A 23,837-nucleotide genomic window follows, 5' to 3' on the forward strand; every position below is an offset into this window, starting at 1 on the left:
CCCTTGGGTGACTGTCAGTGTAGAGTTTGCACATTCTCCCTGTTCTGCGTGGGTTTCCTCCGGATGCTCTGGTTTCCTCCCATAGTCCAAACATATGCAGTCTAGATGGCTTGGCTTTGCTAAATTACCCGTAGTGTCTAGGGTTAACCATGAGAAATGCAGGGTTATAGTTATAGGGATAGGGTTGGGGGAATGAGTCTAGTTCGGTGTGGATCCATTGTGCTGAATGGCCTCTAACTGCACTGTAGGAATTCAATAATTCCATTGCTAGTCTTCCCACCTACTGCCAATAGAGTGACCAAGTCAGAACCACTTGAAGCTCTCGACCGACTGGGATAAGGTCAGAATTCATACAATACCAAGTTATAGTCCAACAGGTTTATTTGAAATAAACCCAAGATCATGGTTGAGGATGAATACGGAACTTGGCTAGCAGTTTCTGCTCAGCGATTCTGCATTATCGTGTATCATCCTTGGAGGACACTTCCCTAGAGATTGGAGCCTGAATGTCCCTGACTGCTGAAGTGTTCCCCAACCAAGAGAGAACATCCCTGTTTGGTGATTATTGTGCGGTGTCCATTCATCTGCTGTCGTAGAGTCTATATGGTTTCTCCAATGTCCCCTGCCTCGGGGCATCCCTGCCTATGGTGTATGTCATAGACAACGTTGGCCGAGTCACATGAGTATCTGCCATATACGGGGTGGGTAGTGTTCCCATGTGAGATGGTGGTGTCCATGTCAATGATCTGAAATGTCTTACAGAGTTTGGTTTAAGATTAAGACTAAAGCTCATCACCACTTTCTGTAGGCCAACTGGGGAATAAATACTGGCCAATTCAATGACATCCACATCCCACAAAAGGTATTTTAAAAAACCCCTATCCCCAAAACTTCTCTCATTATCTCCAGCATGTAACTTGCCACAGAATTCCACTGTTCAGCAGGAGGAGGATTCATACTTTGCAGCGTTGTATGGTGTTGTAGTCGATGTTGTCCTGAAGGCTGGGTAGTTTGCTGCGAATGATCGACTAAGGTTTGGCAGTTGGTTGAAGGCAAGAAGTGGAGGTGTAGGGATGATCTTGGCGAGATGCTTGTCGTCACTGATGACATTTTGTAGGCTATGAGGAACGTGGCACAGTCTCTCCACCCCAGTGAAGCACTGGATGATGAAGGGTACTCTATCCTGTGTCTGTCTTCTGAGGAGGTGCACAACTCTTATACCTATCATGTTATTCTGGTCGTTTTGGTTTGTCTCCAGCACCTCCTTACTTTTAATTGTTTTGTAATTATCTCTTTGCCTCATTTAATTGGATTTTAAGCCATCCCTTTGCTTGTTATTCAGCTGTTGACACTTAGACCATCTAACACTTTGGATCACCTGCAGAGGCTTATTATTTAACAATCCACTGCACTATTTATGTGATCCTTTGGTCTCTCTGCCTATAGGTCCTGTGTTCTGTGTGTTCCCTCTCACTTCAACTGACGAGGGAGCTGCGCTCTGAAAGTTTCAAATAAACCTTTTGGACTATAACCTGGTGTCGTATGACTTCTGACCTTGTCCATCCCAGTCCAACACCAGCACCTCTACATCCTGTTGGGATTAATCCAGTTGCATGTGGGATTGTCACCAATGTTCACAAAGCCTTGCTCCAGGGATCCCTCATCCCTTCACAACCACTCCCCTACCCACACACCATGCCCCCGCCTCCTAAACCCCTTTCCTTCAACAACTGAAAGTATGAATCCTCCTCCTGCTGAACAGTGGAATTCTGTGGGAAGTTGCATGCTGGAGATAATGAGAGAAGTTTTGGGGATAGGGGTTTTTTAAATACCTTTTGTGGGATGTGGATGTCATTGAATTGGCCAGTATTTATTCCCCAGTTGACCTTCAGAAGGTGGTGGTGAGCTTTAGTCTTAAACCATTACAGTTCATCTGGTGCCTGGACAAGAACAGTGCTGTTAGGGAGGAGGCCCTGGATTTTTGATCCAGCGGTACTGAAGTAATGATAAAATAGTTGCAAAGTCACAATGGTTTGTGGCTTCGAGAGCGGCTTGCTTGTGTTCCCATCCATCAGGCCCCTTCAGCCTTCTCAACGGTGGAGGTCACAGCTTGGGAAGGCGCTGTTGACAGAGTGAGGGCATGAAGTGAAAATTAAATGCCATCTTAGCCTCACCAGCTGCCCCCTCATTAGTGGCAAAGAGGGAAACAAATGGTGGTCAGTTTACCCAAAGGGGCACCACACCTCGGGCGAGGGGAGAGACTGAAAGCTGGGACCTTCACAGTGACCTCAGCAGGAGTGAGAATTGAATCCACGCAATTGGCTTCACAGTGCCTCACAGACCAGCTCTCCAACCAACTGAGCTCATCAATCCCCGAGGAGAGTTAATGTCTGATCAGCTAATGTCTATGCTTCAAAAACCTTCCCACGTCACGTTGAACCTGGCTGAACGATCTGTTCCGAATCCAGATTTCCCTTCTCCCCCAGCCTACAATAAACTCTTCCACATAATTGTGTTCGATAGCTATGCAATAAATTAGGCAGCAATCACTGAACACCAATCAAAGGCTTTGTTTTTATGGAACATTTATCTAGATTTGAATATTTGTATGATGGTGTAGTGTTGGTACCCAATCTGATTTGTTTCACAGTGCAATCTATCTAATTGTGTTGTTAAGCTGATGCTTTGCAAATAAACTCCATTCTAATTATGTTGTGGAGCAGTACAAGCAAATAGACGGATAGACATTTCGGAGGTTTAAATAATAGATGTCCTGTGGTATCTCTGAAAGTCTTAAACCATTTGTGGGCAGTATTCTGAGATTTGGTATGCTTTCCACAGCCCCTGCTGCAAACAAGATGGAAAGTTTAATTTCTAAGTTTGAAAGCTGATATATTTATGTTTCGATGGTGTCTCAGTGGCTAGCATTCCACCCTCTGAGTTAGAACGATGTGGGTTCAAACCAGATTGCAGAGACTCGAACCAGACTGACATTCTCAGTATAATACTGAGGGATTGTCTTGCACTGTCTTGAGGGTCAGTACTCAGGGAGCGTAGCATTGTCAGGAGATCAATATTCAGGGAGTGCTGCACTCTCTAAAGGTCAGTACTGAGGCAGCGCCACACTGTCTGAGGGCCAGTACCGAGGGAGTGTTGCACTTTCAGAGGTGATGGAGCTCCGTGCTGTCTGAGGGTCAGTACTCAGGGTCCATTGCACTGTTGGAGGGTCAGTACTAAAGGACCAATGCACTGTTGGAGGGTCAGTACTGTTGGATTGCTGCACTGTCAGAGGGTCAGTATTGAGGGACCATCGCACTGTTTGAGAGTCAGTATTGAGGGAGCACGGCACTGTTGGCGGGTCAGTACTGAGGGAGTGCCGCACTATCGGAGGGTCGGTGCTGAGGGAGTGCATCACTGTCACGGTCAGTACTGAGGGAGTGCCGCACTGTCAGAGGGCCAGTACTGAAGGAGTGCCGCTCTGTTGGAGGGTTGGTGCTGAGGGAGTGCATCACTGTCATCGTCAGTACTGAGGGAGTGCCGCACTGTCAGAGGGCCAGTACTGAAGGAGTGCCGCTCTGTTGGAGGGTTGGTGCTGAGGGAGTGCATCACTGTCATCGTCAGTACTGAGTGAGCTCCGCACTGTCTGAGGGTCAGTACTGAGGGAGCTCTGCACTGTCTGAGGGTCAGTATTGAGGGACCATCGCACTGTCTGAGAGTCAGTATTGAGGGAGCACGGCACTGTTGGAGGATCAGTACTGAGGGAGTGCCGCACTGTTGGAGGGCCAGTACTGAGGGAGTGCCGCTCTGTTGGAGGGTTGGTGCTGAGGGAGTGCATCACTGTCGTGGTCAGTACTGAGGGAGCTCCGCACTGTCTGAGAGTCAGTACTGAGTGAGCTCCGCACTGTCTGAGGGTCAGTACTGAGGGAGCTCCGCACTGTCTGAGGGTCAGTACTGAGGGAGCTCTGCACTGTCTGAGGGTCAGTATTGAGGGACCATCGCACTGTCTGAGAGTCAGTATTGAGGGACCATCGCACTGTCTGAGAGTCAGTATTGAGGGAGCATGGCACTGTTGGAGGATCAGTACTGAGGGAGTGCCGCACTGTCAGAGGGCCAGTACTAAGGGAGTGCCGCACTGTCGGAGGGTCAGTGATGAGGGAGTGCCGCACTGTCGGAGGGTCAGTACTGAGGGAGTGCTGCGCTGTCGAAGGGTCAGTACTAAGGGAGTGTCACACTGTCGAAGGGTCAGTACTAAGGTAGTGCCGCACTGTCGGAGGGTCGGTGCTGAGGGAGCTCCGCACTGTCGAAGGGTCAGTACTGAGGGAGCTCCGCACTGTCGAAGGGTCAGTACTGATGGCCCATTGCACTGTCGGGGGTCAGAACTAAGGGAGCATTGCACTGTTGGAGGGTCAGTACTGAGGGAGTGCCGCACTGTTGGAGGGGCAGTACTGAGGGAGTGCCGCACTGTCGGAGGGTCAGTGCTGAGGGAGTGCCCCACTGTCGGAGGGTCAGTACTGAGGGAGTGCCCCACTGTCGGAGGGGCAGTACTGAGGGAGTGCCCCACTGTCGGAGGGTCGGTGCAGATGGAGTGCAGCACTGTCACATGGTCAGTACTGAGGGTTGCCGCACTGTCACAGGGTCAGTACAGAGGGAGTGCCGCACTGTCGAAGAGTTAGTGCTGAGGGAGTGCTGCACTGTCTAAGGGTCAGTACTGAGGGAGTGGGCACTGTCGGAGGGTCAGTCCTGAGGGAGGGCCGCGCTGTCGAAGGGTTAGCACTGAGGGAGTGCCGCACTGTCAGAGGGTCAGTACTGAGGGAGTGCCGCACTGTCGGAGGGTCAGTACTGAGGGAGTGGGCACTGTCGGAGGGTCAGTACTGAGGGAGTGCCGCACTGTCGGAGGGTCAGTACTGAGGGAGTGGGCACTGTCGGAAGTTCGGTGCTGAGGGAGTGCCGTACTGTCGGAGGGTCAGTACTGAGGGAGTGGGCACTGTCGGAAGTTCGGTGCTGAGGGAGTGCCGCACTGTCGGAGGGTCAGTACTGAGGGAGTGGGTACTGTCGGAAGTTCGGTGCTGAGGGAGTGCCGTACTGTCGGAGGGTCAGTACTGAGGGAGTGCTGCACTGTTGGAGGGTCAGTACTGAGGGAGTGCAGCACTGTCTGAGCGTCAGTACTGAGGGAGTGCCGCGCTGTCGGAAGGTCGGTGCTGAGGGAGCGCTGCACTGTTGGAGGGTCAGTACTGAGGGAGTGCAGCACTGTCTGAGCGTCAGTACTGAGGGAGTGCCGCGCTGTCGGAAGGTCGGTGCTGAGGGAGCGCTGCACTGTCGAAGGGTTAGCACTGAGGGAGTGCCGCACTGTCAGAAGGTCGGTACTGAAGCAGTTAAGGCCTAATGAAACTTGTGGGTGAATTTAATACATCCTTTGTACTGATTTCAAAGAACAGCAGGAGTAACTTGGCCAGGTTGCTGTTAATACCATCGTTGAAAATCCGGCCAATGTCGACGCATTGATTGTGGGATTGTGCTGTGCATTTATTAGCAGCCTTTTTTGTTGTTTAACCGCAGCAATGAGCGTTCTTCAGAGGTGCTTCGTTTCTTGTTTAAAAAAAGCACTTTGGACATGAGGTGAGCTATAGCGGGGAATGGGTCGGTGTGGACTTGTCGTGCCGAAGGGCCTGTTTGCACACTGTTAGGGGTTCTGTGATCCTATGATGACACCCCGAGGTTGCGAAAGGCGCCATGTAAGTATGAGTCTTTCTGCTTAACCTTGTCGTTGTTGTCTCTGCAGCCTGGAAGCAAGATGGTCTCCTCCGCTAAGGCTGCCGTGCCCACAGTCGCTGACCAGGCCGCTGCCATGCAGCTTGGCCAATGCGCTAAGAACCTTGCCACGAGCCTGGCTGAGCTCCGAACGTCAGTGCAAAAGGTCAGTGATGGTCGCGGTGCTCACCTTCGCCCCCTCCCCCCCCACCCCCACCCCATCTCCGGGCAGCTCTGACTGAGGCTGCTATCGGGGGTTGTTACCGGAGAGGCCCAGCATTTTGGGCCAAAACAAAAACATGGAGCAAACCGATCTTGAGAGGTGAACCAGCCCCGGTAATGCCCGACTTTCTCCAATTCAGGCTCATGAGACATGTGGGCCCATGGAAATTGACTCCGCCCTGCAGTCGGTGCAGACTCTGAGGAATGAACTACAGGATGCCAAGATGGCAGCAGCCGACGGACAACTGAAGCCGTTGCCAGGGGAGACGGTAAGATGAGCTCTTTCACAAATCAGTCTTGTCGTTTTGAGTGAAGATTGCCACCGTTGACCGTTGGAATCTATTTTAAAAAATTGAGTTAGTGTGGAGAATAGGGATTGAACATGGCAGGGCCTTTGTTTATTTAATCAGGTTCCATTGTGGGTGGTAAAAGGAGGAGAGTTTCCTGGCCAGTGAGAACTGTGCGATGCCTCGTCCTCCCCGCATTCAAAGACTCCACACACAAGTTCTCCTTGTGAGTAAGAATCAATTTCATTCCAAGATGCTGGAGCATAATTGAGTGCTCTGGTTTCCTCCCACAGTCTAAAGATGTGTAGGCTAGGTAGCTGGGCCATGGAAAATGCGGGGTTACAGGGATAGGTAGGGGGATGGATCTGGTTGGGGATACTCTTTGGAGGATCGGTGTGTGGACTTGTCGGGCTGAATGGCCTGTTTCCACACTGCAGGGATTCTATGTTTTGTACCTCACCCATTGCGCCAATGGGGGTTGTCGCTGTTACAAGATTGTTGTCGAAGTTACAGCAGTGGCATTTATGAACAAGGGAAATTACGAGCCCAGAGCGTCTCCAGGCTTCATGTTTGGGGGATTAGACCAAAGCAGCAACTGGAATTGGTGAATGAAATTGCAACTTTCCAGTTAGCTGCATTTTGGAAAGGCATATCAGGGCAGGACTTATACACTTAGTGGTAAGGTCCTGGGGAGTGTTGCTGAACAAAGAAACCTTGGGCTGCAGGTTCACAGTCCCCTGAAAGTAGAAACCCAGGTAGTCAGGGTAGTGAAGAAGGCGTTTGATATGCTTGCCTTTATTGGTCAGTGCATTGAGTATGGGAGCTGGGACGTCATGTTGAGGCTGTACGGAACATTGGTTCAGCCACTTTTGGAACACTGCGTACAATTCTATCTCCCTCCTATGTGAAACTAGAAAGAGTTCAGAAAACAGAAACAGAAGTTGCTGGAAAAGTTCTGAGGAAGGGCCACTGGACCCGAAATGTTAACTCTGATTTTCTCTTCACAGGTGTTGCCAGATCTGCTGAGCTTTTTCAGCAACTTCTGTTGTAAACAAAGATGTTGCCAGGGTTGCAGGGTTTGTGCTACAGGGAGAGGCTAAATAGACTGGGGCTATTTTCCCTGGAGCGTTGGAGGCTGAGGGGTGACTTAATAGAGGTTTATAAAATCATAGGGGGCGTGGATAGGGTAAATAGGCAAGATCTTTACCCCAGGGTGGGCAAGTTCAAAACTATAGAGTACAGGTTTAAGGTAAGAGGGGAAAGATTTAAAAGGGACTGAAGGGACCATTTTGTTCACACAGAAGATGGTGTGTGTGTGTGGAATGAGCTGCCAGAGGAAGTGGTGGAGGCTGGTACAATTACAACATTTAAAAGGCATCTGGACGGGTACATGAATAGCAAGGGTTTAGAGGGATATGGGCCAAATGCTGGCAAATGGGACTGGATTAATATAGGATCAGAGATAATGGAAACTGCAGATGCTGAGTCTAGGCCCGAAACGTCAGCTTTTGTGCTCCCAAGATGCTGCTTGGCCTGCTGTGTTCATCCAGCTCCACACTTTGTTATCTTGGATTAATATAGGATATCTGGTCAGCATGGACGAGGTGGACAGAAGGGCCTGTTTCCGTGTTGTGTACTTATATGAGTCTATACTTTAACCAGCTGATAACAAACAAACATGTCTTCCCGGTAAGCAGTGATTTACCTCAATCTAGTCTACTGCTTTTGCTGCCCACAGTGTGGGCACTTCTACACTGGGGAAACAAAGTGTAGACTGGGTGATCACTTTGCAGAACACCTATGTTCTGTCCGCAAAAGAGACCCTGAGCTTCCAGTTTTCTGCCACTTCCAACACACCACCCTGTTCCCTGGCCCAACATCTTAGGCTTGCTGCAGTGCTCCAGCAAAGCTTAGCACAAGCCGGAAGAGCAGCACCTCACCTTCCACTTGGGAACCCCGCAGCCATCTGGACTCAATGTTGCGTTCATCAACTTGAGGGCTTGAGCTTTTCCCATGTCCTTACCCCAAGCCCCACACGCTAGTCCTTGTTGTCACATAGTCTGCTATTACACAGAACCCATTGTTAGCCACTAATTATCCTCAATCACAGGTATTTATTTTCCCAGACTAATCATTATCCACTCCTTTGTCTGTCCAAGTGTTCTCACTGTTTAGGTCACCTATCATTTACTTCGTATTTGCCCCTTCCCCGACTCTACCATCTACATAAAAACCAACTTCTTCCTACCTAACATCAGTTCTCAGGAAGGGCCACTGGACCTGAAATGTTAACTGTGATTTCTCTCCACACCTGCTGCCGCACTGCAGCCTCACAGCACCAGGGGCCTGGGTTCGATTCCAGCCTCAGGAGGCTGTCTGTGTGGAGTTTGCACATTCTCCCCGTGTCTGCTTGGGTTTCGTCCGGGTGCTCCGCGTTTCTTCCCACAGTCCAAAGATTTTGCAGGCTAGGTGGATTAGCCATGAGAAATTGCCTGTAGTGTTCAGGGCTGTGTGGGTTATAGGGGGGTGGGTCTGGGTGGGATGTTTCAAGGGGCGGTGTGGACTTGTTGGGCCGAAGGGCCTGTTTCCACACTGTAGGGAATCGAATCTAATCAGACGTGCTGAGTTTTTCCAGCAGTTGCTGTTTTTGTTTCTGATTTTCAGCATCTGCAAAGAACATAGAACATTACAGCACAGCACAGGCCCTTCGGCCCTCGATGTTGTGCCAACCTGTCATACCGATCTCAAGCCCATCTAACCTACACTATTCCATGTGCGTCCATATGCTTGTCCAATGATGACTTAAATGTACCTAAAGTTGGCGAATCTACTACCGTTGCAGGCAAAGCGTTCCATTCCCTTACTACTCTCTGAGTAAAGAAACTACCTCTGACATCTGTCCTATATCTTTCACCCCTCAATTTAAAGCTGTGCCCCCTCGTGCTCGCCGTCACCATCCTAGGAAAAAGGCTCTCCCTATCCACCCTATCTAACCCTCTGATTATCTTATATGTTTCAATTAAGTCACCTCTCAGCCTTCTTCTCTCTAACGAAAACAGCCTCAAGTCCCTCAGCCTTTCCTCGTAAGACCTTTCCCTCCATACCAGGCAACATCCTAGTAAATCTCATCTGCACCCTTTCCAAAGCTTCCACATCCTTCTTATAATGCGGTGACCAGAACTGTACGCAATACTCCAAGTGCGGCCACACCAGAGTTTTGTACAGCTGCAGCATAACCTCTTGGTCCCGGAACTCGATCCCTTTATTAATAAAAGCTAAAACACTGTATGCCTTCTTAACAGCCCTGTCAACGTGGGTGGCAACTTTCAAGGATCTGTGTACATGGACACCGAGATCTCTCTGCTCATCTACACTACCAAGAATCTTGCCATTAGCCCAGTACTTTGCCTTCTGGTTACTCCTACCAAAGTGCATCACCTCACACTTGCCTGCATTAAACTCCATTTGCCACCTCTCAGCCCAGCTCTGCAGCTTATCTATGTCTCTCTGTAACCGACAACATCCTTCGTCACTATCCACAACTCCACCGACCTTAGTGTCGTCTGCAAATTTACTAACCCATCCTTCTACACCCTCATCCAGGTAGTTTATAAAAATGACAAACAGCAGTGGACCCAACACTGACCCTTGCGGTACACCACTAGTAACTGGTCTCCAGGATGAACATTTCCCATCAACCACCACCCTCTGTCTTCTTACAGCAAGCCAATTTCTGCTCCAAACTGCTATATCTCCCACAATCCCATTCCTCCGCATTTTGTACAATGGCCTACTGTGGGGAACCTTATCGAACGCCTTGCTGAAATCCATATACACCACATCAACCGGTTTACTCTCATCTGTTTGGTCACCTTCTCAAAGAACTCAATAAGGTTTGTGAGGCACGACCTACCCTTCACAAAACCGTGCTGACTATCCCCAATCAAATTATTCTTTTCTAGATGATTATAAATCCTATCTCTTGTAACCTTTTCCAACACTTTACTAACAACTGAAGTAAGGCTCACTGGTCTATAATTACCAGGGTTGTCTCTAATCCCCCTCTTGAACAGGGGAACCACATTTGCTATCCTCCAGTCTTCTGGCACTGTTCCTTGTAGACAATGACGAGTTAAAGATCAATACCAAAGGCTCGGCAATCTCCTCCCTGGCTTCCCAGAGGATCCGAGAATAAATCCCATCCGGCCCAGGAGACTTATCTATCTTCACCCTCTGTAGGATTTCTAATACCTCTTCCTTGTGAACCTCAACCCTACCTAGTCTAGTAACCTGTATCTCAGTATTCTCCTCGACAACATTATCATTTTCTAGAGTGAATACTGTCGAAAAATATTCATTTAGTGCTTCCCCTATCTCCTCTGACTCCACACACAACTTCCCACTACTATCCTTGATTGGCCCTAATCTTACGTCATTCTTTTATTCCTTAAATACCGATAGAAAGCCTTAGGGTTTACCATGTTCCTGTCTGCCAACAATGTCTAATGTCTCCTCCTGGCTCTTCTGAGCTCTCTCTTTAGGTCTTTCCTGGCTACCTTGTAACCCTCAAGCACCCTAACTGAGCCTTCACATGTCATCCTAACAGAAGCCTTCTTCTTCCTCTTGACCAGAGATTCCACTTCCTTGGTCAACCACGGCTCCCGCACTCTACAGCTTCCTCCCTGCCTGACTGGTACATACTTATCTAGGACACACAGGAGCTTTTCATTGAATAAGCTCCACATTTCTAATGTGCCCATCCCCTGCAGTTTCCTTCCCCATCCTATGCTCCCTAATGTCATTGTAATTGCCTTTCCCCCAGCTACAACTCTTGCCCAGTGGTATACACCTATCCCTTTCCATCACTAAAGTGAACATCACAGAATTGTGATCGCTATCACCAAAGTGCTCACCTACTTCCAAATCTAACACCTGGCCAGGCTCATTACCCAGTGCCAAATCTAATGTGGCTTCGCACCTTGTTGGCCTGTCTACATACTGTGTCAGGAAGCCCTCCTGCACACACTGGACAAAAACTGACCCATCTATAGTACTTGAACTATAGTCTTCCCAGTCAATATTTGGAAAGTTGAAGTCCCCCGTGACAACTACCCTGTCTCTCTCACTCCTATTGAGAATCATCTTTGCTATCCTTTCCTCTACATATCTGGAACTATTTGGAGGCCTATCGAAAACTCCCAACAGTTTGTTCGATTTTTATACTGGAGGCAGATCAAAGGAGATTCACTGGATTGATTCCAGAAATGAGGGGTTTATCTTACGAAGAGAGGTTGAGCAGTTTAGCCCTATACTCTCTGAAGTTTAGAAGAATGTGAGGAAGTCTAATTAAGGTACTAAATAGGATGTTAAATGGGATTGGCAGAGTAGATGAAGAAAGGATGTTTCCTTACATGGGGTGATCTAGAATGAGACGTCATTGTTTTAGGATAAAGGGTAGCAGATTTAAGACAGAGGTGAGGAATTATTTCTCTCAAAGAGTCTTGAAACTGTGGAATTCACTACCCCAGAATGTGGTGGATGCTGGGACATTTAAGAAGGAGAGAGACAGATTTTTTAATTAGCAATGGGTTGAAGGTTTGTGGAGAGTGGGCAGGAAAATAGAGTTGAGGCCGAGATGAGATCAACCATGATCGTATCAAATGATGCAGCGGACTCATGGGGCTGAATGGCCTACTCCTGGTCCAAGTTCTTAGGTACAAACCTGATCGCATAACCAGAAGATATTTACAGTCTGTTTCAGCCACATGACAGAGTGCTGTGTTTGCTATTAAACATCAGTAAGGCCTTATTAAGTCAATACCACTTGTTCTCAAAAAAGGTCCCCGAAGTCTGAAGAAGGTTAAACTGTGAGATGGCTCCCCCTACATTTCCCACCTCCATGAATTGAGACTAGTGCACAGTCTCACATGCACCTTGTCACTGAACTGAACTGAACTTGCTTGGTTTTGTGATGATGCCATTGATTTAATTCTGAGCAGCACTGAAATTAAGATTTACCGCTTCCCCCAGCATTAGACATAAACCGAGTTGGGTCGATTTCCAGTGTCTCTCCTGTGGTGGAACATCTTACTTTATCCATTCACAGAATTTCAGCCAACTGAGTTGATCAGATGGTACGAGATGTGCTTAGCAATTGCCTTTAGCCACTGTGACCACCAGGGTCCAGCTGATGTCTCATGGGTCATGACACTTGCTGCTATTGACGGTCAGACCAAGATATCAATTATCTAGAAATGATTGAACAGTCTCGGTGTGGTGGAGGTGATTCTGTTCATGAGTATTCACTGAGTTACTAGATCATAGCGAGCAGCTTTTCTTTGTTTGGATCATAGAAGAATCATAATAGGATCCCTACTGTGTGGAAACAGGCCCTTCAGCCCAACAATTCCACACCAACCCCATCAGCATCCTACATAATCTACACATCCCTGAACGTTATGGAAAATTTAGCATGGCTAATTCACCTAACCTGCACATCTTTGGACTGTGGGAGGAAACCAGAGCACTCGGGGGAAACCCCCATAGACACAGGGAGAACGTGCAAACTCCACACAGACAGTCACCCGAGGCTGGAATCGAACCCGGGTCCCTGGCGCTGTGAGACAGACATGCTAACCTCTGTGCTGCCCACCATCAGTGGAACTCCAAAGGTTAAGCTTCTGAGTAAGGGCCTAATGGCATATGAGGCAATTTGTTCAGGAACACTGGCAACACGAAGAGGCCTGTGTCATTTGGTCCATCAAATCTGCCCAGCCATTCATCTTCCTCAGTACTTTTTTCCCTCCTCCTTCCCATGTTCTGGGTATCCTTTAACATCTGCAAATCTGTCAATTACTGTCATGAATGAACTCCATGAGCCGCCACAGGCCTTCAGGTGAGGGATTGTCAAAACTCATTGCCCTTCATGTGAAGAATTCTTGCCTTCCTGTTTTTCCAGCTGGAGAAATGTGCACAGGATCTGGGAAGTACATCCAAGGCTGTTGGCTCTTCAATGGCACAGCTCCTCACTTGTGCAGCTCAAGGCAATGAACATTATACAGGTGGGTACAGTTCAGTGTAAAACACACTGTACAGGCGGGTACAGTTCAGTGCAAGGCACACTGTACAGGCAGGTACAGTTCAGTGTAAGACACACTGTACAGGCAGGTACAGTTCAGTGTAAGACACACTGTACAGGCGGGTACAGTTCAGTGTAAGACACACTGTACAGGCGGGTACAGTTCACTGTAAGACACACTGTACAGGCGGGTACAGTTCACTGTAAGACACTGTACAGGCGGGTACAGTTCACTGTAAGGCGCACTGTACAGGCGGGTACAGTTCAGTGTAAGACACACTGTACAGGCGGGTACAGTTCAGTGAAAAACACACTGTACAGGCGGGTACAGTTCAGTGCAAGACACACTGTACAGGCGGGTACAGTTCAGTGCAAGACACACTGTACAGGCAGGTACAGTATAGTGTAAAACACTGTATAGGTGGGTACAGTTCAGTGTAAAACACACGGTACAGGCGGGTACAGTTCAGTGTAAGACACACTGTACAGGCAGGTACAGTTCAGTGTAAGATACACGGTACAGGCGGGTGCAGTATGGTGTATAAGACACTGTATAAGTGGGTGCAATGCGATGTAAAACACACTATTCAGTAGGTACAGTATAGTGTAAAACTCTGTACAGGCGGGTACAGTTCAGTGTAAAACACTGTACAGGCGGGTACAGTTCAGTGTAAGACACACTGTACAGGCGGGTACAGTTCAGTGTAAGACACACTGTACAGGCGGGTACAGTATAGTGTAAAACACTGTATAGGTGGGTACAGTTCAGTGTAAGACACTGTACAGGCGGGTACAGTTCAGTGTAAGACACACTGTACAGGCGGGTACAGTATAGTGTAAAACACTGTATAGGTGGGTACAGTTCAGTGTAAAACACACGGTACAGGTGGGTACAGTTCAGTGTAAAACAGGTTTTTGAGGTACGGTTGGATCTACTATGATGAGATATTTGCGTTTCTGCAGAACATTGCACTATGCATCACACTACTGTGGGAAACGTGGAGTTCAGGGCCGTCCACCAAAAAATATTACTCAAAATCACTCAAAAGCCTAACACAAAGGAAATCTCAGTTTGAGTAAATGTTTAGTTCATATCTAAAAATGAAATAAGAGTAAATTTAACACCTTATTTTGAAAATTTGTCATGATGCCTCGATGGAGGAAGAGGTTTTGAGGTTGCTCCGTTGTTAATGCCCACTCTTTTGGTGCTAACATTGGTCATATCCAAAACCAAGTCCACAAAATCTTCATTTGATGTTGACACACTCTCCTCCACACACCAATGGAATTGTGTTATAGCCAACAGAAGTTCACGTTTTAGACAGAGTGTTCCCCTATTTGCCAGTCATGTTATAACCGATTTGTGTTGCCAGAACAGATGTTGTAGCAGACCTGACTGTATACACATGCTGAAGCCTCTACTGCTGACCTCTGAACCTTGACTTCTAAACTGTTACGAGGAACCCAATTGAATTTTCAGCAGGAGACCTTGAGAGCCTTACTAGGAACTTTGCAGAGTGACATTGCGTGCTTACAATCCTGTTTATCGTCAGGACATTGCTAGGTGTGATCGGACAGAGAATAACACTTGACTACCTCTGATGTCCATGCACAAGCTGCAGTTTCTCAGAATTATAGCGGTACTGTAGGATGTTAACTGCTGTGCTGACTGTGGTGAGATTAGTCTCCATGGTAACAATGGAATGGCTCTCACTGAGCTAGGGCTCCTGCCATGCGATGCATAATTGTTTTTTAAATGAGTCCAATTTCTATCCACTACCTGCAAGAGGGAGACCCTGACAGTTTAAATTGTTCCTTTCCTGTATGCTGCATTGGCATGTTATTTATCGATCATCAGATAATCAATCATCAAGCATATTTGTATTCATACCATTTTTTTGATATTGCCGTTGCCTCCCTGAAGATGATGGCCCAGTGGTATTATTGCTTGACTGTTAATTCAGCTAATGTTCCGGGGAGCGGGGTTCGAATCCCACCGTAGCAGATGGTGGAATTTGAATTTGATAAATATGTAGAATTAAGAGTCTAATGATGAAACTGCTGTCAATTGTTGGAAAAACCGCCGAGTTGCCTAATGCCCTTTAGGGAAGGAAATCTGTCGTTCTGGGCCAGTCTGCCCTATGTGCAAGTCCAAATGCACAGCAGTTCGGTTATGTCTAAACTACCCTCTGGGCTATTAAAGATGGACAATAAATGGTGGTCCAGCCAATGATGACCATATCCCATAAATTAAAGAAAAAAGGAGTGTAAAGAGTAAAAAGTGTGCATATCCAGTGGTAACAAAGTGTGAAGCTGGATGAACACAGCAGGCCAAGCAGCATCTCAGGAGCACAAAAGCTGACGTTTTGGGCCTAGGCCCTGCATCAAGGGTCTAGGCCCGAAACGTCAGCTTTTGTGTCCCTGAGATGTTGCTTGGCCTGCTGTGTTCATCCAGCTTCACACTTTATTATCTTGGATTCTCCAGCATCTGCAGTTCCCATTATCTCTGATGCATATCTGGTGGGCTGTTTATGAATGAGGAAGTGAAGGACAGGATCCTGAAGCGAATGATGGAGTAGAGTAAATCAAACAACAAGTTCTGCAACCTTTTTGAACTGAGAATGGTGGTGGACCCATTGTAGCTTTTCATAGAATCCCTACAGTGCGGAAGCAGGCCGTTCAGCCCATATCGCTGCTCTGAAGACCATCCCCTTGCGTTTCTCATGCCCAATCCACCTGGCCTGCAAATCTCTTGGGGGGAGATTGCAGCACCCGGGACAACCCCACACAGACACAGGTGGAATGTGCAAACTCCACACAGACAGTCACCCGAGGGTGGAATCAAACGTGGCCCCTGGCACTGTGAGGTAATAGGGCTAACTACTGAGCCAGCCTGCTGCCCTTCTCTGAATTAGGGCAGGTGTGGCCCTACAGTACACTGTGGAATTTCATTTAAAAAAATGTCCAAAGCATCAAATCGATTGTTTAAATCAATAATTAATAGAGCTGACCTATTTAAAAAGAAGAGGCAGCACTAATTATTGAAACGTTTTTGCTTTTCTGATTTAAGCAGCTGAGCAAGGGAAGGTGAAAAGTTATGCCCTAGGCCCTGATCTGAAGCGAAACAGGTGGGGATGGAGGCCACGCTAAGGAGCTGTGTTTAATTAACACTGACCTTATGTTTGCCTCTGGTGGTGAACTCTCTGAGCTGAGAGATTGCAAGAACTGCTGATGCTGGATAACGCAGTGTGGAGCTGGAGGAACACAGCAAGCCAGGCAGCATCAGAGGAACAGGAAAGTCGACGTTACGGGTCAGGTCCCTTCTACCTGTTCCTCTGATGCTGCCTGACCAGCTGTGTTCCTGCAGCTCCACACTGCATTGATCCTGCATTCTCTGATGGCAACCCTGACTATATGATGGTGAGCTGGTGAATTATTCTCACTGTCCTTGTAAATTTCTGTCAAACCATCTTTAAAATGTGTGATGTACTAATTATCATGTTTATACTGTTCTTGTAGTTTATTATTACTGATCACAGAACTTACTCTGGCTAGAATTGCTGCTTCCTTTCCTGCGTTACAAAAGAATACTTTAAATATAGACTCAGTCTCTCTCTCTCAGGGAGCAGTCTTTCCAAGTTGGAGTCCAGTCATTTTTTACTGTGTTCATTATTTCTGTGGCTTGATTTAATGCTTCCTGATCTAATTCATTTTTTGTCAGGACTTTTTGAAATCAGAAAGCAAAACATGACAAGTGATCAGCAATAAAACTGAATTGATGCCTCAATTGTATGAACCATACCAGAAGCAGAAAGTATTTCCAGTAGGAAATAATGTAGTGATAAATCTAGCTCAGGCTGCTAGGGGCTTTCTCACATCCGGTGGTTCCAGTGATCTGCAGCTCTGATGGATTATTTTAAATTCCCTCTGCACCTGTGCCACATCAAGCAAAGTTTCAGATTGTGTTGATGGAATCGTAGAATCTTTGCAGAGCAGAAAGAGGCCACTTGGCCCATCGAGTCAGCACCAGCCCGCCATACAGCATTCCACCCTGACCCAACCCCTGTAACCCCACATTCCCCATGTCTAACCCAAAAAGCCTGCACATCCCTAGTCCCTACGGGGCAATTTAGCATGGTCAACCCACCCTAACCTACATGCCTTTGGACTGAGAGAGGACATGGGGAGAATTTGCAAAGTCCACCCAGTCACCCCAAGTAACACATTGGAATGTGTAGGATTCTTAAGGGGCTTGACAGGGTAAATGCTGAACTGAAAGAGATAAATGGGGTGGCACGGTAGCTCAGGGGTTGGCGCTGCTGCCTCACAGCGCCAGGGACTTTGGGTTCGATTCTACCCTTGGACGACTGTCTGTGTGGAGTTTGCACATTCTCCCCGTGTCTGCATGGTTTTCCTCTGGGTGCTCCGGTTTCCTCCCACAGTCCAAAGATACGCAGGTTAGGGTGGATTGGCCATGCTAAATTGCCTCGTAGTGCCCAAGGATGTATAGATTTGGTGGGTTATGGGGGAATGAGTCCAGGAGGGATGCCCCAAGGATCAGTGTGAACTTATTGGGCCAAAGTTCCTGTCCCCACACTGTTTTAAAAAAATAATTTTTAAAAATTTTCCCCACATTGGAGAGTCTAGGACCAGAGGGCATTGTCTCACAACGAAGGGGTGCCAATTTAAGCCCAAGATGAATAGAATTTCTTCTCTTGGAGGGTTTGGAACTCCTTGCCACAGAAACCTTTTGGGGGCAGAGTCCTTGTATATGTTTAAGGCTGTGATAGATAGATTCTTGATCAGTCAGGGAGTCAAGAGTTAGGGGGAAAGGGAAATGTCAGATCAGCCCTTATCGTACTAAATGGTGATGCAGGACATCAGTGAACCACATGAGTTTACACAACAATCGAGAACAGTTTCACAGTCACTGTTGAACTCTTAATTCCAGATTTTTATTAGATACAAATTCCATTATCTGCCATGACAGGATTCGAATCCATAACATTACCCAACTCTCCAGACTAATAGATTAGCAATAATACCACTAGGCCATTGATTAGACCTAGTTAACCACAGCGAGGCAGGAAACCATTTGGCATTAGATACTCTTGTTTCTTTTCCCTTGGTTCTGTTATTGTGTCAAAGCGGCTCAGTCAGATCTTCTTGATTGTGGTCTCAGGTATCGCCGCACGGGAAACAGCGCAAGCTCTCAAGACACTGGCATCGGCTGCCCGTGGTGTGGCAGCTTCGACTGAGAACTCTCCGGCTCAGAACTCCATGTTGGACACAGCCCGGGATGTGATGGACGGATCTGCCCTGCTGATCCAGGAAGCCAAGCACACGCTGGCTTCACCCGGGGATGCCGAGAGCCAGCAGAGGCTGGCACAGGTCAGTCAGATCAAGCACGTTCCTCTGATTGTGAAGGGAACCCCTATCTGCATGCACTAAGGCCTGGTGCTGGCTAAAAGCCATGATGTCAGCAGTGGCTCAGTGAGCAGCTCTCTCACCTCCTGATGTCTCGAGGTTGTGTGTTCAAGTCCCGCACCAGAGGCTTGAAGACGACTCCAAGCTGACCTTCCCAGCCGCAGACCAGGGGCAATGGGACGTTGCCTCAAGTACTGACTTTTGGTTGAGATGCTGTGCTGAGACCCCGTCTAACCTCTCAGTTGAACGTGTGGCACGGTGGCTCAGTGGTGAGCACTGCTGCCTCACAGCACCAGGGACCTGGATTCGATTCCACCCTCGGGCGACTGTCTGTGTGGATTTTGCACAGTCTCCCTGTGTCTGTGTGGGTTTCCTCCAGGTGCTCCAGTTTCGCCCCACAGTCCAAAGATGCGCAGTTTAGGTGGATTGGCCATCCTAAATTGGTCCATAGTGTCCAGGAATGTGCAGGCAACATGGATTAGCCTTAATAAAAACCCCATGCACCATGGTGGAGATGGGCTGGGAGCTGGGTGGAATGCTATTTAGAGTGTTGAGACAGATTTGATGGGCCAAATGGCCCCTTTCTGCACTGTAGGGACTCTATAATTCTAAAAGATCCTCTGGCACTATTTTAAAGAATTGGTATTAAAGCAGTTTTGGGCACTCTGAAGGAGTGAAAGGTGATTTATAATTTTAAGCCTTTCTTTCCGAAACTGCAAACTGAGCCCGCAGTTAGAGAAGCCTTCTACGACCAGCTCAAGTCTCTCCTCCTGAAAGTCAGTGCGAAAGACAGACTCATCGTCCTAGGCGACTTCAGTGCGAGGGTGGGCAACGACTCAGAGGCATGGCCCGGAGTCCTGGGTCGACATGGCATTGGAAGCTGTAATGAGAACGAGAGGCTGCTTCTGGAGCTCTGCACAGAACTCGGACCGGTGGTCACAAACACACTGTTCCAACAGAAAGCAAGATTCAAGATGACTTGGAAGCATCCCCAATCCAAACATTGGCCCCTCCTGGACCACGTCCTAGTGCGCCAAAGGGATAGATCGGACGTCCGACGGACCAGGGCTATGCTGAGTGCGGACTACTACACGGACCATAGGCTGGTACAGACGAAAGTAAGACTAGTAGTCAAGCCAGTGACAAAGAAGAGGGGACCATATTCCAAGAAAATCCACGTAAGCAAGCTCCGCAATCTTCGTGACGAATTCCAGTCCAAGGTAGAGGAGAGACTGAAATCCAAGGACCCATCGGTCACAGATGGAAACACAGGAAAGACATGGGATCACCTGAAGTCTGCATGGCGAGATACAGCTGTTCAGGTGGCTGGATACACTTGTAGGAGGAACAGAGACTGGTTTGACGAAAATGACACTGAGATACAGAATCTCCTCCAGAAGAAACGCTCTGCCCATCAGACCTTGCTCTCCAGATCTGACGACAAAACAGCTAAAGCAGAATACAGAGCTGCATGCAGTACCCTGCAAGCCAACCTCAGAACGATGCAAAACGACTGGTGGTCAAAACTGGCAGAACAAACACAGCAGTATGCAGACACTGGCAACACCAGAGCTTTTTATGAGTCTCTGCATACGATGTATGGACCGACCCGCCAACTTCAGGCCTCTTTGCGCTCTGCTGATGGTGCCAGTTTGCTTACTGACAAAGAAGCGGTCATCACCACACTGCTGTACGGCTCCAAGGCCTGGGTTCTGTATCGCAAACAGATGCGGCTGCTGGAACAATTCCACCAACGTTGCCTGCGCTCTATATTGGGCATCACCTGGCAGGGCCATGTCTCTAACAACCAAATGCTGGAAAAGGCCAGGCTCCCCAGCATCGAAGCGACCCTTCTCCTGAAGCAACTTCGATGGTCGGGTCACGTATCGCGGATGGACTACACCAGAATACCCAAGACAGTGTTCTTCGGGGAACTCTGCGACGCCAAAAGAAACCGCGGTGCCCTGCACAAGCACTACAAGGACTAACTGAAGCAACAGCTGTCTCAGGCCGGCATCGCCTCAACGGAATGGCAAAAGCTGGCCTCTGACAGGGACGCATGGTGGAAGAAAACTAGGACAGCAACGGAGCAGTTCGAATATTCGAGGAGAGCAGCTGCAGAGGACAGACGGAAATGCAGGAAGGAGCCCTCATCTCAAGCCCCGCTGTCCGGAGCATTCCCCTGCCCGCACTGCCCCAGGATCTGCAGGTCCAGGATAGGACTCTACAGCCACCAATGGTTGTGCCAACGAAATCGCTGATGAATCTCTTCCCAACTGATCTTCGCAAGCGAAGAATCTGCCTGCCTGCCTGCCTGCCTGCCTGCCTTTCCGAAACAATCTGAAAGATTTGGGTAGAAGGGCAATGAAGATTCCACTGAATGAAGTGGATTAAAATTGCCCCTTTTTATATTTGGAGGTGATTTATCTTCAGCCCCAGTTTTCTTTATCCCAGGATGGTAGGATCGTTCTCAGGACTGCACATGACATCATCAGCCCTGGTTAGAGTAAGATAAATATTGTAAGACCTCCCTAAACAGGAATATAAAAGCAAAATACAGTGTACAGCAGAAACCTGAAATAGAAGCAGACAGTGCCAGAAGCACGGAGTTGGATTCACCTTGTAGCCAAGTTAGCTGCAAGAGCAGGCCGGAATATAAGAATACATTAACTTCCGAAAGCCTGTTCACCATCTACAGGGCATAATTCAGGAGTGTGAAGGGATACTCCCCACTTGTCTGGATGAGTGCAGCTCCAACAAAACTCCAGAAGCTTGACAAGGACAAAGCAACTCTCTCGACTGGCACTGCATCCACAAGCATCCTCTCGCTTCACCATCCATGCTCAGTGGCAACAGTGTGTACTATCTACAAGGTGCACTGCAAAAATTCATCAAAGATCCTCAGGCAGCACCATGACTGCTTCCATCTAGAAGGACAACAGCTGTTGATACATGGAAAGACCACCACCTTCCAGTTCTCCTCCAACCCACTCTTGGAAATCAGTTGCTGTTCCTTCACTGTCGCTGGGTCAGAATCCTGGAATTCCCTCCCTGATGGCATTGTGGATCAACCCACAGCAAGAGGACTCCAGCGGTTCAAGAAGGCAGCTCACCACCACCTTCTCAGGGGCAACTAGGGTCAGGCAATAAATGCCAGCCCAGCCAGTAATGCCCACATCCCCCATATGAATAAATGAAGTACTCAGCAGTTTGGTAGCATCTCTGGAGGCGGGGGGAGAGAGAGAGAGAGACACACACACACATGAGGGTTAATGTCTCAGGGCGAGCGAGTTTTCATCCGACCTGTATATGTGAGGACTTTGTACAAACATACCAATCAACAGTAAGCCGTTCAGCCCATTGAGCCTGCTCTGTAATTCAATAAGATCCCGATTGGTCTGCCTGAGTTCAGAATTCCACATTCCCATCTGTCCCTTGGAATCTTCGATTTCTGCCCAGCCTTACAGACATCTCCCGCTTTAAAAATATTTAATGACCCCACCTCCACCGTCACCTGAGGCAGAGAATTCCAAAATAACACAATCCTCTCAAAGAAAAGTAACTCCTGTCTTGAAAAGCTGTCTTTAATTTTAAGAGAGTGCCCCCCCACCCCCCAAGTCTTGGGCTCGCCCACTCGGATAACCTCCTGTCCACCATATCAAGACTGCTCAGAATTTCCTATGCTGTGCCTTAAGAAAGGGTCTGAGTGGATTTACGCACATTTTCTTACTCCAGGCCACATTTACCATCCTTTGAAATAAAACTGACCTGTTCATTCTCCTGAATGCGAGTTAGCGGACACTATGTGTAACTGACCCTGTTACGGTGCAGTACAACGTTAGCATAACGTGTTCCAAGGTACAGCTTGACTCAATGTGGGTAAAGAAAAGCCTGCCACTCTCACCCCATATCTGTGATTCTCTCCAGTCTATTCAGACACTTACTATTCCTGATATCAAGGGAAGAACCCCACATTCTATCTCCAGCACTCAAAATAATTGAGAATATTTCCCTAAACTCGCTGATCTTGAATTGAGAAATGTGTTTAGACAGCCCTACAATCCTTTGACATCTCTGCACTCCTCTAATTCTGGCCTCTTGACCGTCCCTGCTCAATCATTGGTAGCCCTGACTTTAGAGCCTGGGGATGGGGTGGCTAGAAATCCCTCTCCTAACCACACCACACCTACCCCCGCCCCGCCCGGTCGCTGGACCTCTCTCTCTTTCTTTGAGCTTCACTTGTTATCGTTAAAATTTCTCACTGCTTTCCCAAAAGCCAAGTTTAGTGTTTAGTTCGCCTCATGATCGCTGCTGTCAGTGTTTCGTCACATTAAAGGTGCTATACAAATTCAAGTTGTTCTGCTTCTTCACATGATGTCAAATGGCTGTGACACCTCTCACTGTGCTGTTAGCTGGAATTTTGAATTTCTACTTAGAGGGTCATCTCCTCAACATTGACCGCTGTCCTGCAACATTGACCGCTGTCCTGCAACAGGCTTTTGAATTGAACTCTGATTGAGGCAGTCAGTGTGTCAAACAATTCCAATTGTGTGTCAGTGTTGTTCCTTCCTTTTCTAAAGGTGGCTAAGTCAGTCTCTCACTCGCTGAACAACTGTGTGAACTGTCTGCCAGGGCAGAAGGATGTGGACATGGCACTTAAGAGCATTGGAGAATCCAGCAAAAAGCTGCTGGTCGACTCGGTAAGCTTTGATTGCTTTTCTCTCTGTTTAAAAAATATCCAAGCCACAATCAAAGACTTGGAGATGACGCTGATGGCTGTGCCAGAGCCCGTCACTCAATCCCCATCCATAAAGTCCACCTCCTCCTCGCTATAAGAATACAGCCAGGGCTGTCTTATCCTGGAATCGTGCCGAATGATCACGGGATGTGTAAGGATAGTATTACTGAACAAGTATCATATGTTTCACACACACGGTCATGTGTGAAAAGAAGACCCAAATAAGATTAATCTTGAATTTATTACACCTCCCTCATGGCCTCATTAAAATAATGAAAAAATTCCCATTATTTTTCATGGATTTCCTGACTTGCTCCTACCCATTGGTCAGTAACCA

The 23,837-nt window shown here is 47.9% G+C and overlaps 1 protein-coding gene across 11 annotated transcripts in view; it reads left to right on the forward strand.

Annotated features, from left to right (window-relative positions):
* tln2b (talin 2b) overlaps window positions 1-23,837 on the forward strand; it is a 357,717-nt gene that overhangs the window by 256,308 nt on the left and 77,572 nt on the right. For all 11 annotated transcript variants that reach the window (XM_059640204.1, XM_059640207.1, XM_059640203.1 and 8 more), the window contains 5 exons: window positions 5,780-5,914; window positions 6,111-6,239; window positions 13,216-13,318; window positions 18,518-18,726; window positions 23,343-23,462. In XM_059640204.1, coding sequence (XP_059496187.1) covers window positions 5,780-5,914; window positions 6,111-6,239; window positions 13,216-13,318; window positions 18,518-18,726; window positions 23,343-23,462 — 696 coding nt within the window. The remainder of the gene's footprint in view (window positions 1-5,779; window positions 5,915-6,110; window positions 6,240-13,215; window positions 13,319-18,517; window positions 18,727-23,342; window positions 23,463-23,837) is intronic.

Source organism: Stegostoma tigrinum, chromosome 36 (assembly GCF_030684315.1).
Source record: "Stegostoma tigrinum isolate sSteTig4 chromosome 36, sSteTig4.hap1, whole genome shotgun sequence".
Classification (NCBI taxonomy): domain Eukaryota; kingdom Metazoa; phylum Chordata; class Chondrichthyes; order Orectolobiformes; family Stegostomatidae; genus Stegostoma; species Stegostoma tigrinum.